We start from the raw sequence: 15,595 nt of genomic DNA, 5'->3' as shown, positions 1-15,595 counted from the left end.
GTTTTGGATATTTCTGTGACTTGACTTATCCACCCCCTCCTCCTGTTTTGGTGGTCTATAGTAGACCCCTACCGTGACATTCCTATTGTTTACCCCTTTTATCTTTACCCAGAGACTCTCAACTGGTCTGCCTCTCACCTCCTGGACCTCAGAACAAGTGTGTATATATTGCCATACTGCCTTTCTCCTGCCTGCCCTTTCGGAACAAGTTGTACCCCTCTATACCATTATTCCAATCATGACACTTATCCCACCAAGTCTCTGTGATGGCAGTTAAGTGATAATTTAGCTTCCAGTTCCTCCTGTTGATTCCACTTACTCCTTTCGTTTGTATATAGATGACTACGATCAGCAGATTTTTTTTCCCACTGATTTCCCTCTTGTTGCTCCTAAGACCCTATGTAAATTTACATGTCTCCCCCAGCATGGAGGAGCCAACTTCTCTGCTTACTCTCTCCTCTCAGTTCGGGTGTTCTCTGGAGGTGCCATCACTAGAGATAACTTGGGAAGGTGGCCAGATGCTATCCCATGTTTCCCCACTTCAGCAAGGTGCCCAGCTACAAAGGAAACAGCACAAACACTGTTAGGTTTCTTCAGACCATTCCGTTTGTTTGAATGAGTAAAATCCCTAATGAAGGTGTGAGATGGAACAACCTCCCAATCCTCCCCTGCAGACCAGCCATCCTCTGCATAAGGCACAGGGAGGAGGAGAGGTGTGGGGGTGTGTATTTAAGGATAGACTGGAAACCAAGCGTAACATTAAAATATATGTAAGCATTTTGGAAGCAATCTGTCCCTTTTATTTGGGGAGACCGTGACATGGTCTTTCTCAGGAGTTTGCCAGCCATGGGTGCCAACCAACTTCTTCAATGGAAGGCCTCAGGATCATGTCTGGCTCCAAGAGGCTTTTCAGGAGATCCTGGCATTCATCGGAGATCTCCAGGTGCCCCGGAACGGAAACCCCTTTCTGCTGGTGGCACAGCATCTTGGGGATGTCTGTGTCGTCAAAGGGGAGGCTAGCGCACAGCATAACGTAGAGAATGACGCCCATGCTCCAGATGTCCCCTTTCCGACTGTCATGGGGCACGCCCTGGAGCACCTCTGGCGCAGCGTAGGCAGTGCTGCCGCAGAACGTCTGGCTCAGCTCCTTCCGATTCTTTGGGAGCAACTTGGCAAATCCAAAGTCCGTCAGCTTCAAGTTAAAGCCTTGCAGCAAGGCATTCTCACACTTTAGGTCCCGGTGCGCCACGCCGCAACTGTGGCAGTAGCGGATCGCATCTACCAGCTGGCGGAAGAGCACCTTGGCACGGCTCTCGGGCAAAGGACCTCCATGCAGAACGCAGTCAAAAACGTCCCCGTCTTCTGCCAGCTCCATCACCAAGTAGATCTTCCCGTCGGCGGACTCCAGCATCTCGTATACCCGGATGATGTTCTTGTGATCCAGGCGTCTGACGATCTGGAGCTCTCGAGGCAGGAATCTCTGGATAAATTCTGGAGAGAGAGAAGACCAGATTCGTTCAAGGCCTGGGTAATCTCAAGGGGGCCGCTAGCTACCGAGAAGAGTGTGTATCATCTTTCATGGATGCAGTATCTCTGCAGTGCCTGGGACTGTTGGCCATTCAGCGGAGGCTGCGTTGTAAAGGGGGGCAGGGGCCCTGTTTGTCACAAACTGGGGCTGAAAGGAGGAGCTTTCCCATTCTAAACCCTGGGAACTTGGCTGGTTGTAAAGTGGTCACAGGGTCAGCACTGTAACTTATTTACTTTCAGTTGGCTTCATAGATCTTAGGGCTAGAAGGCATCATTCTGATCCTCTCGACCAACCTCCTGCATAGTGATTTCACACCTGATTCCTGCATCCAGCCTCATCTCTTGTAGCTGAACTACAGCAGATCTTTCAACTGATTAACGAATGACAACAACAAACCCGTAGAACTTATGCCCCCTTAGCAGCTTTCTGCTTTCCACAGAGAGAGCCCCATTTTAATGGTTTTACTCTGCTTTGCGAGGAGATGTAGTTGTTAGAATCTTATCTGATTGTGGCTTTAGTCTAGGACACAGATCTGGCCAAGTAAACACCATTATGTGCTATAGGAAGTGATCTGAAAGGCACTGCGGTTACCCCAACTTACGAGCCAGGTGATCTGGCTGCAGGAGGATCTGGGCTGAATTCTTGTACACGTGTTCTACAAGGAAAACTGAGCCATCTAAGTGAATCTGGCCCCCTTTGCATACATTAAGCTACTGCACCATCCACCAGTTGGTGGGAAGATGAAGAGTGGGAAGTCTGTGAAACACTGGTAGCAGACCCTCCAAGTGAATTAGAGGCAAGAGGGAAAGTCCCCTCCCTTGGAGGAGTTCTGGAGAGACCAGCTTCCCCTTGGAACCCACTTCCTAGTGAACCTTTTATTTTAGTTTAATGCATCCAGCAGGGAAACCTGAAATGTGTGTTTTTAGGGTTGTGGGTTACAAATGAGAAGTTTGTGGCAAGTCGCCATTTCTCCACTGATGAGATAATGTGGAAGATGATGCGAGAAGATTCTCATGGTACTTCTCAGGTAAGTTTTCCCCTCCAGAGGGTTTTTCTGCATAAGGGGGAAAGAAGGCCCTAAGTCGGGGTGGGCAAACTTTTTGGCCTGAGGGCCACATCTGGGTATGGAAATTATGTGGTGAGCCATGAAGGCTCATAAAATTGGGGGTTGGGGTGTGGGAGGGGGTGAGGGCTCTGGGGTGGGGCCAGAAATGAGTTCAGGGTGCGGGAGGCAGCTCTGGGCTGGGGCAGGGGGTTGGGGTGTGGGGGTGCTGGCTCTGGCTGGGGGTGTGGGCTGGTGATGAGGGGTTAGGGGTGCAGAAGGGTGCTCCAGGCTGGGATCGTGGGGATCAGGGTTGGGGCACAGGAGGGGGACAGGGGTGCAGGCTCCAGATGGCGCTTACCTCAAGCAGCTCCTGGAAGCAGAGGCATGTCCGCTCTCTGACTCCTAGGCAGAGGCATGGCCAGGCAACTCTGCGCTCTGCCCCATCCGCAGGCGCTGCCCCTGCAGCTCCCATTGGCCGTGGTTCCCCGCCAATGGGAGCTGTGGAGGCAGCACTTGGGGCAGGGGCAGCGTGTGAAGCCCCCTGGCTACCTCTACATGTAGGAACTGGAGGGGGGGACATGCTGCTGCTTCTGGGAGTTCCACAGTCACAGCATGCACTCTCCGGCTGGAGCTCGAGGGCTGGATTAAAACATCTGAAGTACCAGATGTGGCCCCCGGGCTGTAGTTTGCCCACCTCTGCCCTAAGCAAAGCAGTGAAAATACTTGATACTATGTGCAGTTAAGTGCACTGATATCTTGATGCCGGGCAAACTTCAAGAAGACTAGTTCAAACCGGAATTATTCTGGGAAGTTCTCTAGCCTGTGTTCCAGAGAAGGTCATAAATTCTAAGGCCAGAAGGGACCATTGTGATCATCTAGGCTGATATCGTGTATGGTACAGGCCAGAGAACTTCCTCAAAATAATTCCTAGAGCAGATCTTTCAGAAAACATCCAATCTTGATGTAAAAACGGTCAGTGATGGAGATTCCACCGTGACCCCGGGCAAGTTGTGCCATTGGTTAATTACTCTGTTAAACAAGTAAGCCTTATTTCCGATCTAAATTCGTCTAGCTTCAACTTCCAGCCCTTGGATCATGTTAGACCTTTCTCAGATAGACTGAAGGAGCCCGTCATTATTAAATATTTGCTCCCCATATAGGTACTTATATACTGTTATCAAGTCACCACTTAACCTTCTTTTTGTTAAACTAACTGGCTTGAGCTTAGAGTCTATCACAAGGCCGGTTTTCTAATTATTTAATCATTCTCGTGGCTGTTCTCTGAACCCTCTCCAATTTATCAACATCCTTCTGGAACTGTGGGTGCCAGACCTGGCCACAGCATTCCAGCAGCAGTTGCACCAGTGCCAAATACAAAGGTAAAATAACTTTCCTACTCTTACTCAAGAGTCCCCTGTTTATGCATCCCAGGATCATATCAGCTCTTTCGGCAACAGCATCACACTGGGAGCTCATGTTCAGCGGATTATCCCCCGTGACTCCTAGGTCACACTGGATGATCAGGGTGGTCCCTTTTGGCCTTAGAATCTATGAATATTCCCCAACCATCTAACCCAGAACCCTCTCCCAGAGCTGCCTCTTACCTTCCGGGCCCCCCATCTTATCAATAATTTTAACTGCCACTTTCTGCTGGTGCTTTTTTGAGAAGGCCTCTTTCACTTTTGAGTACGTCCCCTCCCCAATGGTCTTGCCCAGCTGGTAGCCATTGGAGAATAAAAACTCCTCCATCTCCTCTCTGAATTTTGGACTGGTCATTCTCTCAGGTCATCATGTAGATCCTGGGAGATGACATCTCTGTGCTCTGCTTCTCTCCCTAACCAGGGCCTGCAAGGGTTGCAGCCCTGGACACTAGATCATTTTCCTGCCTAGACAAAGTCCCGTGATGACGGGGGCAGCTGGGGTGGGACATTTTAAAACTTTCAGCCCCTATTATGATGTAACCTTGTGTTGCATAGGTCAAAGGGGTTGGATTTGCACCAATCGGGGGGGCAAGCACCCCAAATGGGCAGTTACTTAACCTGCCCACAACCTTGCACTGAGTCACTCCAGGCGCAGTGATGGGATAAATCTCCAGAGACCTCTTGGTGGGGATCGTGGGTAAGGGGCTCCTATAGCATAGAGTTACACAGGCTTTGGCATAATGAACAGACCCCAAATATTCCCCAGTCTGCTGCTGTATTATGACTAAATGTGCAGATCTGACCAAGTTTTCAAGACTGGATCCAGGTGAATTTGAGGGTGGGAGAGGGAGGGTCCAGACCAGATCTCAAATGAATACAAGGGCTGGGATGTCTGTTTGTATTGCATAGTGCTTAACAATACTACCTAGCTCTCATCTAGCACTTTTCATCCATAGACCTCAAAGCGCTTTACAAAGGTCAGTATAATTAATGTCATTTTACAGATGGGGAAACTGAGGCGGAAAGAGGGAAGTGACTTGTCCAAGGTCACCCAGCAACCCAGTGGCAGAACCAAGAATTTAACTCGGGCCTTCTGAGACCCAGTCCAGTGTTCTAGTCAATAGGCAACACTGCTTCCTTTCTCTAGGGAGCCTTTGTCCTGGGCATTGCACAGACATGGAACAAGTGACAGTCCCTGTCTCAAAGAGCTCACAACCTGAGTCTCTGATCAGATGGACCTGGTTGGTCAAACAAATTGGCAGGATGGCTTTATTTGTTTAGTTTCAGTTTACAGGACAGGGTAGGAGTCCAGTGTGAGGGGCTACCCCAGATCTCCCTCAAAACCCCACGTTGTATCCCGATGGGGATCAGCTTCCAGGAGGGAGCAAAGATCAACCCCAAATACATCTCTGATCTGGGCACGGTCGAGGAAGGGCCCTTCTCGTCATGAGACCCGGAGCCTTTTGGGGAAAACCTGGGGCCGGCAGAGGCAGTTCCTCTGTTCACCTTTACAGCATGGTGGTGCTTTGACCCGAGTCTATCCCTAGATGAGAACTAGGTCAGTCTATTGCTCTGATACTGCTGCCCCTCATGCTGACCAGTATTGTCTCATGGTTTCCTTGTGCTCCCACATCTGTCATTTCTCGTGTTATACTTAGATTGTAAGCTCGGTGAGGCAGGGCCTAGCTTTTTGTTCTGTAATTGTACAGCACCTCGCACACGGTCCAGGACTGGGGCTCCTAGCTGCCACTGCAGTCCAAATAATAAATCATAAGTTAGAAGGCCTGGGCCTGAGTCTCGTGCCTGTGAGAAGGTCGTACCCTGCCACTCACGGGTTGCATTGTGATGTCAGAGCAGCCCTTCCGTGTCACAGTGTAACAGCCTTTGTGCCTCCCACTGGCCCCCGTCACATCTTGCCCTTTGCACTAGGCACTGCAGGCTGCCAGGTTTATTCTTGGGAACCCTCTTGAGCCTTCAAGAGGTGAGCGTAGGCCAGAGAAGGGTGCAGCAGCTTGGGGCGGGGGTGGGCCTGAAATTGTGGGCTCACCGGGCCCAGTCACGCAGGTGCTGACCTTGGTCCTCCTTTTCCTTAGACAGGTCTGGGGCTAGGACATGAGCTCCCAGGAGACCCCACAAGCTCGGAGATTTCCCATAGAGGCAGGAGATTCTCCCAGCCTGGTAGCTGCTCCAGAGACCCAAGAGCCAGTTGCCACTGAGCACACTGCAGCAAGGTAAGGGCAGCTGCAGCAGCTGTCAGCAAATGAGCCAGCTGATGCCCAGTGCTTGGGGAGGAAGGCAGACATCTTCCAGAGTTATACAGTGGGGAGTGGGGAGCTTACTTCCTGACCCCAGTTAACAATCATGTTATGCTCTGAAGCATGAGAACTGATGCACTTTCTAAATCTTCCTCTTGATGCTGTAATGGCAGCTGCTGTGCTTAGATGTTGCTATGAACAGCCCCCCTTTGGGATGGTCTGGTCCCCTGCTTCCATGTCCTACAGCAGAAAATTCCCCCAGGAAAGTGAAGCTTTCAAGCCTTAGAAATAGGTGTGTTGCCCCTCTAATCTTTCCAAGTCCCCCTTTGTGCCTGTTTTACAGGGCGGTGTGAATAGGAGCCGTGGTCCCTTTTCTCCCCCTTTCACTAATCTCTGCCCCTCCTCCAGGTCTCCCTGCCTCTTCTTGCCATGCTGCATCCCTGCCAGGGCTGGCTCACCAGGCTGTTCTGCCCAAAACACACTGGGCTTCTGTAAAGGGCCAGGGATGAGCCCAGAGGGCTGCGGCCTTGCAGGGCTGCGTTCAGGAGCCAGTGGAACTGCACCCCCTTTTCACCAGGCCCACCCTGGCCTGTGAGCTCTACAAATCAGGCTTTGGGGGACAATGAAAGCCTCTGCTGTAGTCATCCCGCCCCAGTTCAGTGTCACAGCAAGTTCCTCGCTCTGTGCCCAAAGGAAAGCGAAGGAAACCTGCTTCGCACAACACCTGCTCCCTGTGGTGGTTAGGATGGCTGCATTCTGGGGCTGCAGCACGGCCTGGCTTGGAACATGCAGCCAGACTTGGAGCCTGTTGGTCGGAAGAGTTTGTTGCCATCTGATTTGGCCCCAGGGATGACTTTAGGCAACTGTGGGCTGAATCCTGTACAATGGGGCTGAGGCAGGGGCCCCAAGTAAAGTTAAAATGAGGAAACTGGTTTGCGGCCTCCATTCCATCAGAGAGCGAAGGCTGGGGGTCAGACTCACATCTGTTGAGGCCAAGGCAGCTCCCTGTAACTAACTCCAAGCCTGACCTCCCTGGGCTGTAACAGGGCTGTACCCTCTAGCTCTCCCTAGGGGTGCAAGCCTTGTACCTCAAGGCTTGCTTGCTGCTGCTCACTCCATTCTGATGCAATTTCTCGCCCTGACTCTCCCCTTGTTATAGCTGATCGGACAAGGGCAAAATCAAACCTACCCCCTGCTGTAACTGTCGAGTCTGAGGGAATCAGGGCTACAATGCTGCGGCCTATAGAGGCCAATGTAAGCGGAGAGATGCAAGGAGGAGCAGGCTGAAGATGCTCAGCTAGAGTGAGGAGCAGAGCGGGGAACAAATTGGGCAGGGGCTGCTGGGTTAGTGATGGGGGTACTTGGGCCAGAGGGTCCATTTATAAAGAGAGCTGGGTGCAGAACTGAGTTTCTGGTTTGCCGGTAATTCCACAAAGTAAAAAAAAACGTTTGGGGTCAAGCAAGATGTTTTGTTTTGATGTTGACCCTGTTTTACCAGTTGTGATCATTTAAAATTACAGGACATTTTGAAGTGAAAAGTGGATTCAAACTGAAAAGTTTAAACATTGCATTTAGAAAATAAAACACCGGGTTTGTCTGAATTTGTTTAGATTTCTTCCCACCCGGGCAACAGGGCGAAATCCACAGGGTGTCACAAAATGGTTCAGGGTCACAGGAGCAGTATTTAGCACCAAAAAAGGTTGTGCAATTTTTTGCCCGGCTCAGTCTATAAACCTAACAGACTGGTCATGAACGGACCCCTCATCTCTCCTGGCCAGATCTTCAGTCACCAGACAACGACCAATACTGTAATTAGCATCCCATAGCTACGAAAACAGGCAGTTCCACCTGGACCCTTAACACAGCTGTTGCTGTACTGTGCACTTTGCCTCTTACTAGTTGTTTATATAATGAGTACGTGGGCCAAGTTGGGCAGTTCTGGGCTGAGAGACCATGCTCAGATCACCGCCTGGAAGAGGCACTCTCATTGCTGCCCAGTGCCGGCCTTCTCCTACTGATTGCCAACCGTCAGGGCTTGGCCGCAACCCCTTGGTCATTCTCTTCAGGCACATGGGACGTAGATCCTGCACAGAGACCATCTAGGGCTGACTTCGGCATTCAGGGCCCTTGTTAAGGGGAGTGTTGGGCGGGGGAGGGGGTTGGTTGGTCCTTTTTCTGCCAAAAGATTCCTAAGGCAGAAAATTCCAGAGTGGCCTTCAATTCCTGCTCCAGGCTGCTAGCAGCTGACAGAGAAGCTGAAGGGCGGGGCGGGGTGTGTGTGTGAAATGTGTGTCCCTAAATCTTCCCTCCCTGCATAAAGCTGGAGGAGGACGAGCACTGATGGACCCTTTGTGGAGTATGTTCAACTAGCCAGATGCCTTCTGATCCCTGGGCAGCTGGCCTAGGGCTCTTGAGATCTGCACCCTTCATGGTCGGTGAATATGCTACTATTAGACCCTGCACCTGTGATGCTGAGGGGCTCAATCTGTGGCTTTGCACCGCGCTCCTGGGAAGCTGGACTAACCCCCCTCTCTCGTTGTGCAGGCAGCTGAGAAGATGCCCCGGGTGCCACTGCCTGACCCTGCCCAACATTCCCATTGACGTTTACATTGCCATGGGTGGGAACGGGAGGCCACGGACCACCTAACGGTTCCCCTGAGTTGGGCTCGAGTGCTGAGGCCGCCGAGCTGGTCACCCGAAACACCCTGACAGCTGGAGAACCGCAAAGGACGCCGCCGCCACACAAAACAGTGACGCACATTTTAATAAAAGGACATCTTAGAACGTTTCTGTGGGCGCCGTTCCTTTGCTCGCTGTGCTGCGCCCGGAGAGCAGGAGTTCTCCCATCTTCCTATGGGATCGCCTGGGCCCCCTCACTGGCAGAGGGGTCACAGCAAAACAAGCCATTCGGGCCGGGTTTGCAGAACGGGGTCACTGCGTTACCCCTCAGCCCAGCAGGGGGTGCTGAGGTCCTAGCTCACTGGAGGGGGTCTTGAATGAAGTGGGGTCAGTGCTCTGCCTAGGTGTATTGCCCTCCCCTGGAGTGTGTCTCTCCCCTCCCAGCACCCGCGGTGGGGTGCAAGGGAGACCTGCCTACTCTGACTCTTAGCCTCAGGCTCCGGCTTTCCCCATCCCTGTCCAGCTGACGTGCTCTGGCTTGCCTGGCACGAGACTCCGCAGCCCGGGGGAAAGCAGAGAGCATCAGCTCCTTGCCTCCCAGCTCCCGCCCCGCCCCTCCAGTCGCAAGGCCAGGTTTGGCTGGGTGGCAGCAGCAGCCGCCTCCTCCATCCCTGAGTCTGAGCCAGCCCCTACCAGTTGGTGCGGGGAGGCTAACTTGGTTTTTGTTGGAGGGCCTGATTTGGAGATGATACCTTTTTGGAGGGGGTTGATTTAGGGGAGGGAAGGAGGCTGGATGTGGGAGGAGGTTAGGGTGGGGAACGAGTGATGGGGTGGGGTTGATTTTAGAGAAGGGGAGCATGGATTGTGTAGGGGCCAAATAGTAGCTGGATTGCGTGGTGAGCTGTGCAGGGTGGGGACCCTCCCCAAATCATCTCCACAGGGGCACTGCCAAACTAGCTTCAGTATCCAGGGCGGGAAGAGCGAGGCAGAGGGGGCCCTGGTGATAAGTGTATGTCCTATGCAAACTGCTTCTCTTAGGCTTTTTCGTGGGCCACAGCAGGCAGATCTGGCTGCTGGTAATAGGTGGAGGCGAGAGTACGGGTAGGGAGGGGGCAGCAGCTGGGTCACACAGCCCAGCTTGTCCTGGGCAGGAGATGTGCTAGCATAGCCTTTCCTTTAAGGTGGCATGATCACATGCCTCCAAAGTCACATGACTTGGCTAAGAGGGTGCACTCTGGGTGCTGTGCCATGCCTCCATCCTTGGAACGTTTGAGGCCAAAGGGGAGAGCAGATCTGCCCCTCTGGGACCCAGCTGCTTCTCCCACAGCCCAGCAGGGTTCTCCCTCCCTGCTCTGGCCCTGATGCATTTGAGTAACTCCAAAGAGTTGATTAAAGGGTACCTGTGAGTGGCTGGAGCAGAGAGGATCCCATTCCTCCACCCCAGGCTGGGCTTAGTGAAACACCCAGGGTTGGAGCCAGCCCAGGTGCTGGCCAAGCTGACATGGGCTCTTTTTCCCCATGATCTTGGCTTGTATTTAATTTTGTAGAAACAACCAATCGGGCACAAAGAGCAGAGCAAATCCAGCTGCCTCCACCCAGCGGCTTGCAGGCTCACTGCAGAAAGGGTCCCCTGCAATGGGCATTGCCCTCAGTCCTCGCCTTTGCCAGCTAAGAGTCACCACTGGGCCACTCTTGGGGAGGCCCCTTGCCTCTGTTCTCTAACCTCAGTTGCCTTTCCAGGCTGTGTGCACCTGAGCCAGCTGCGCAGGAAGTTGCTACCTCAGCTCCTGGAGCATTTGTAGCAGGTAACAGAACTTGCTCTGCATCGCTTTCACAGAGATGCTGGAAAGTGTGTGGTCACTAGATTTCCCCCGGCCCTACTAGCCTGGAACTAACACTGATCTTCTGTACTCGGCCACAATAAAACTTTGCTTTTAAGCCCTGTGTGTTAGTCCAATCAGCTGTGAGAGTTCACTGTGTTCTGGGCTCTCCTAAGAGATGACTGGCCACAGTCCCAGCTGGCTCTGTGTACGTGTGACAGGTTGGGTCACAGAAACCCCCTTGGGACTGCCACCTGATGTGCGGAGACTACCTCTGAGCCCGTTTTCCCTGCCAGCTTGGGACTTCAGCACCCTGCCTTGTTGAGCCAGACACACTAGCCTGCTGCAAACACAGACCCAGGTCTGAACCACGTCCCCCAAAAGCTACAGCCTTAACTGAAAACAGCTTAAGAAGTGCTCCTGTCTCCAGCACCCAGATACCCAGCTCCCAAATCTGTCTTACCCTGTATAAAGCTTACACAGGGTAAACTCATAAATTGTCCACCCTCTATAACACTGACAGAGAGATATGCGTAGCTGTTTGCTCCCCCAGCTATTAATTACTTGCTCTGGGTTAATTAATAAGCAAAAAGTGATTTTATTAAGAATAAAAAGTAGGATTTAAGTGTTTCCAAGTAATAACAGACAGAACAAAGTAAATTACCAAGCAAAATAAAACAAAGACACACAAGTCTAAGACTAATACAGTAAGAAACTGATCACAGATGAAATCTCACCCTCAGAGATGTTCCAATAAGCTTCTTTCACAGGCTAGACTCCTTTCTAGTCTGGGCCTAATCCTTTCCCCTGTACAGTCCTTGTTCCAGCTCAGATGGTAGCTAGGGGATTTCTCATGCCTGAGCCCCCTTTGTTCTGCTCCATCCCCTTATATACCTTTGGCACAAGGCGGGAATCTTTTGTCTCTTTGGGTCCCCACCCCTTCTTCTAAATGGAAAAGCACCAGGTTTAAGATGGACTTCAGTACCAGGTGACATGGTCACATGTCCTGTGAGACCCCAAGCCTTCACTCACATCTCATCAGAGGAAGGCTTGCAAGTAAACAGAGCCATCTACAGTCAATTGTCCTATTTGATGGGAGCCATCAAGATTCTAAACCGCCATTAATGGCCCACAATTTGCGTAACTATAATAGGACCTCAGAGTTATATTTTGTATTCCTAGTTTCAGATACAAGAATGATACATTCGTACAAATTGGATGACCGTGCTCAGTAGATTATAAGCTTTGTAATGATACCTTACAAGAGACCTTTTGCATGAAGCATATTCCAGTTACATTATATTCACACTCATTAGCATATTTTTATAAAATCATATGGAGTGCAAAGTCACAGTATATCTGTGGCATTTCCGCTCTGCTACCTTCTGTAGAGCCATGCCCTGTGCCGGCTGCCCTTTGACACTTAGGAACTAAGGCATGGAACTTATCCCTTCCTGCCAAATGTGAAATCTTTATTTTTGTTCTTCGCTCCCCTGAACAAGCTGGTTTTGGAAAATGGTTGAAGCAAATGTATACCTGGGACGTGTCTTTGCTTTAATCCAGGGCTAGCCAGTGTTCGGAATTTTAATGTCTGATCTTCCATACACAAGGGGGTCTGCTTCTCTCCTGCCTTGCGCGTGAGATAGACTCTTACAGCTGTGCAAAATGGGTGTAACTAGCATTCTGATTTGGAATCAGTTAAGTGACATATTGCAGGTGAAAGGCAGGGGGGAATCAGGACCTTGGACAACCCACTGTTCTTGACCTAAGAAACTTCCAGTGAAGATAATAAACAGCAGTGACAAAAGTAGACTGTACATATGGAACTACCAAACCATTCTTCTCAAGGAACAATCATAGTTTCTCAGTATTTCTGGCTGAGGCTTTGCTCCTGTTCCTCTAATTCCTTCACTGCCAATCCCACCTTTGTCCATTGATCAGCAGGTTATTTAACTGGGGACCTCTCTGTGTGTTTGCATTGTGATAAGAACAGGCTGCTTGGTCTCCACAATCTGAAGAAAGAGGTGAGTAAGAGAAGAGAGGCCAATCAGCCCCTAGCTCATAGACGATTGACCAGCCAGAGCTTCATGGGAGGGGATGTTGACTTGTGTTTGAGCAGTGTATTGGTAAAGTTTGCTGGTGCGCATGCCAGCTTGCAAGCTGGGATGTGTAGCTGACCAGTTCTGCATGGCCTGGTTGGCGTACAGTACAGCCAGACGATGCCACCAAGGTGGGGCTGGGGATGTCATGCTGCCCCAGAACCGTAAGCTTGTCCTCTGAGACAACCAGTCTGTCATTGATTAAGGATGTCTGGCCAGGGGAACTCTACAGTGTTATCGCTGCATAGAGACCATGCTCCTCTCTTAGCAAAGGAGGATGCAAAAACCGGAGTGACTAGATGGCACCTGGGCCCCCAGCTCTTCTCCTTCCATGTCTAATAGAGCTGGAGGAAGGATCACCTTAATGCTGATTTCTTCTTCCAAGGGTTGGGAGGGGGAAGTGCCCCCAGCCATCCTATGAGTGGGAGGTACATGTGGGTTGTTTGTGACTTATCCTTGGCAGAGCCATGACAAAGCCCTTCATTGGGAGTGGCCAAGCAGTCAGAGCTGGAGAGAGGGACTGATAGGCAGTGGAAGGGTGCAGGCATCAGCTGTGCCTCATCAACAGGGAAGCCATCAAAAAAATTTAAGGCTGCCCATGCAAGAGGAGATTGCAAAACTGAAGCTGGATTGTCTCCTTTATGTCCTCCCCCCAACCTCCTCATCCCACACCCTTCTCCCTTTGAAGGTTAGAGGAACAAAACTGGAAAGGTGCTGCCACTGAAAGAATTTTATTCTGTACAGGGTCTGTACCATCACCAGCAACTTCCTCTTCTCTTCACTCTATTAACAAGAGGAGAACAAACATCAGCCACTTCCCCGGGTTCTTTCTACAGGATGCCCTAAGCGCTCTATGAAATCACTCCCACCTCCCTCAGCAGAACCCACTTAATCCTTTCCCAGCAGACTTGATGCTGCTAGCATAACACACTGGTTTTTGGTGGGGAATAATGGCAGGCTCAGACCTGCACTGTCTCCAGCATGGAATCATAAACTTAACATTTCCTACCACAGACAGCAAGAAAATGTCATTCACCTGGATGTGTAAATCTCCCTTGCCCACAGAGACAAGTAAACTGACTTCAAACGCTTGCACCTTTCCGAGGGCTGGGTGGGTAGTGATGCTGGAGGAATGGTTACTGGGCGCAGTCAGAATTGGAACAGGATGGATCAGGAAATGAGTCATGGGCAGTGCTGGGTTTACAATGGCTCCATGAAGCCGGGCCCATGCTCAGAAGGAGCCCCGGCTTGCTCCATTTGCTCTACGCCCCAAGACCCCGCTGGCTCCCCCCGCCCACCACTTGCTCCTCTCGACCTGCCTGCTGGCCAGCCAAGGGCTCCTCTCCACTCCCTGGTCCCACCCCCCCGCTCCTCTCAGCCTCCTGGCCAGACCCCAGTGCACCTCCAGCTCTGAGCAGTCTCTGCTTCCCACCACCTGTGGGGCTCCACCGGTCTCCCTGGAGCTGAGCTGCTTGGGAATCACAGAATCATAGAATATCAGGATTGGAAGGGACCTCAGGAGGTCATCTAGTCCAACCCCCTGCTCAAAGCAGGACCAATCCCCAACTAAATCATCCCAGCCAGGGCTTTGTCAAGCCTGACCTTAAAAACTTCTAAGGAAGGAGATTCCACCACCTCCCTAGGTAACGCATTCCAGTGTTTCACCACCCTCCTAGTGAAAAAGTTTTTCCTAATGTCCAACCTTAACCTCCCCCACTGCAACTTGAGACCATTACTCCTTGTTCTGTCATCTAGAACAGTCTAGAACCATCCTCTTTGGAACCACCTCTCAGGTAGTTGAAAGCAGCTATCAAATCCCCCCTCATTCTTCTCTTCTGCAGACTAAACAATCCCAGTTCCCTCAGCCTCTCCTCATAAGTCATGTGTTCCAGACCCCTAATCATTTTTGTTGCCCTTCGCTGGACTCTTTCCAATTTTTTCACATCCTTCTTGTAGTGTGGGGCCCAAAACTGGACACAGTACTCCAGATGAGGCCTCACCAATGTTGAATAGAGGGGAACGATCACGTCCGTCGATCTGCTGGCAATGCCCCTACTTATACATCCCAAAATGCCATTGGCCTTCTTGGCAACAAGGGCACACTGTTGACTCATATCCAGCTTCTCGTCCATTGTCACCCCTAGGTCCTTTTCCGCAGAACTGCTGCCGAGCCATTCGGTCCCTAGTCTGTAGCGGTGCATTGGATTCTTCCGTCCTAAGTGCAGGACCCTGCACTTGTCCTTGTTGAACCTCATCAGATTTCTTTTGGCCCAATCCTCCAATTTGTCTAGGTCCCTCTGTATCCTATCCCTGCCCTCCAGTGTATCTACCACTCCTCCCAGTTTAGTATCATCCGCAAATCTGCTGAGGGCGCAATCCACACCATCCTCCAGATCATTTATGAAGATATTGAACAAAACTGGCCCACGACCGACCCCTGGGGCACTCCACTTGATACCGGCTGCCAGCTGGACATGGAGCCATTGATCACTACCCGTTGAGCCCGGCGATCTAGCCAACTTTCTACCCACCTTATAGGGACTGGTGCAGAAGCCTGGCCAGTCTCAGCCGGGTGTGCGTGTGTTGGGGGGCACAGTGTGGAGGGCTTGGCTGGGCCCCTCCAGGCAAGTGCGTCTTGAGGGACCCCGGCCGGGGCAGGGCTTGGGGGAGCGGGTCTGTGGGGAGTATGAGGGGTTGCTGGGCTGTGAAGGGGTGGCCCCTCTGGGAGCCCCTGGCTTGGGCTGGCGCCTTATTCCCCCTGCCCAGCCGCAGGGGGGCGCCCAAGAGCGCAGACGCCTGCCGCAGGCG

At 51.6% G+C, this 15,595-nt stretch overlaps 2 protein-coding genes and 1 long non-coding RNA gene across 4 annotated transcripts in view; 1 reads left to right on the top strand and 2 right to left on the bottom strand.

The window, feature by feature from the left end:
• Nucleotides 1-684: 684 nt before the first annotated feature.
• TSSK3 (testis specific serine kinase 3) lies at nucleotides 685-4,322 on the bottom strand. Its single transcript, XM_077837678.1, has 2 exons — nucleotides 4,178-4,322; nucleotides 685-1,491 (listed from the first exon to the last, which is right to left on the bottom strand). Exons 1-2 carry the CDS (start codon nucleotides 4,320-4,322, stop codon nucleotides 830-832), a joined length of 807 nt encoding a protein of 268 aa, XP_077693804.1. The 3' UTR covers nucleotides 685-829.
• Nucleotides 2,925-9,037, top strand: FAM229A (family with sequence similarity 229 member A). Its single transcript, XM_077837675.1, has 3 exons — nucleotides 2,925-4,971; nucleotides 6,088-6,225; nucleotides 8,794-9,037. Exons 2-3 carry the CDS (start codon nucleotides 6,107-6,109, stop codon nucleotides 8,894-8,896), a joined length of 222 nt encoding a protein of 73 aa, XP_077693801.1. The 5' UTR covers nucleotides 2,925-4,971; nucleotides 6,088-6,106; the 3' UTR covers nucleotides 8,897-9,037.
• Nucleotides 9,038-13,502: 4,465 nt separating this feature from the next.
• The window catches only part of LOC144277112 (uncharacterized), a 44,254-nt gene continuing 42,161 nt past the window's right edge, over nucleotides 13,503-15,595 (bottom strand). The window contains exon 3 of one of the 2 annotated variants that reach the window (XR_013348394.1): nucleotides 13,503-13,570. This is a non-coding gene — a long non-coding RNA (uncharacterized LOC144277112). The remainder of the gene's footprint in view (nucleotides 13,571-15,595) is intronic. The other variant, XR_013348393.1, reaches the window with a different exon arrangement.

Source organism: Eretmochelys imbricata, chromosome 19, assembly GCF_965152235.1.
Source record: "Eretmochelys imbricata isolate rEreImb1 chromosome 19, rEreImb1.hap1, whole genome shotgun sequence".
Classification (NCBI taxonomy): domain Eukaryota; kingdom Metazoa; phylum Chordata; order Testudines; family Cheloniidae; genus Eretmochelys; species Eretmochelys imbricata.
This window is presented reverse-complemented; position numbering and strand designations above follow the sequence as displayed.

Excerpts from the sequence above, each read along its gene's own strand:
- TSSK3 (XM_077837678.1), bottom strand. The coding sequence starts at position 4,322 with ATGGAGGAGTTTTTATTCTCCAATGGCTACCAGCTGGGCAAGACCATT. Across the intron at positions 1,492-4,177 it reads TAAGATGGGGGGCCCGGAAG|AATTTATCCAGAGATTCCTG; the intron begins GTAAGAGGCAGC and ends CTCTCTCTCCAG.
- FAM229A (XM_077837675.1), top strand. The coding sequence starts at position 6,107 with ATGAGCTCCCAGGAGACCCCACAAGCTCGGAGATTTCCCATAGAGGCA. Across the intron at positions 6,226-8,793 it reads ACTGAGCACACTGCAGCAAG|GCAGCTGAGAAGATGCCCCG; the intron begins GTAAGGGCAGCT and ends CTCGTTGTGCAG.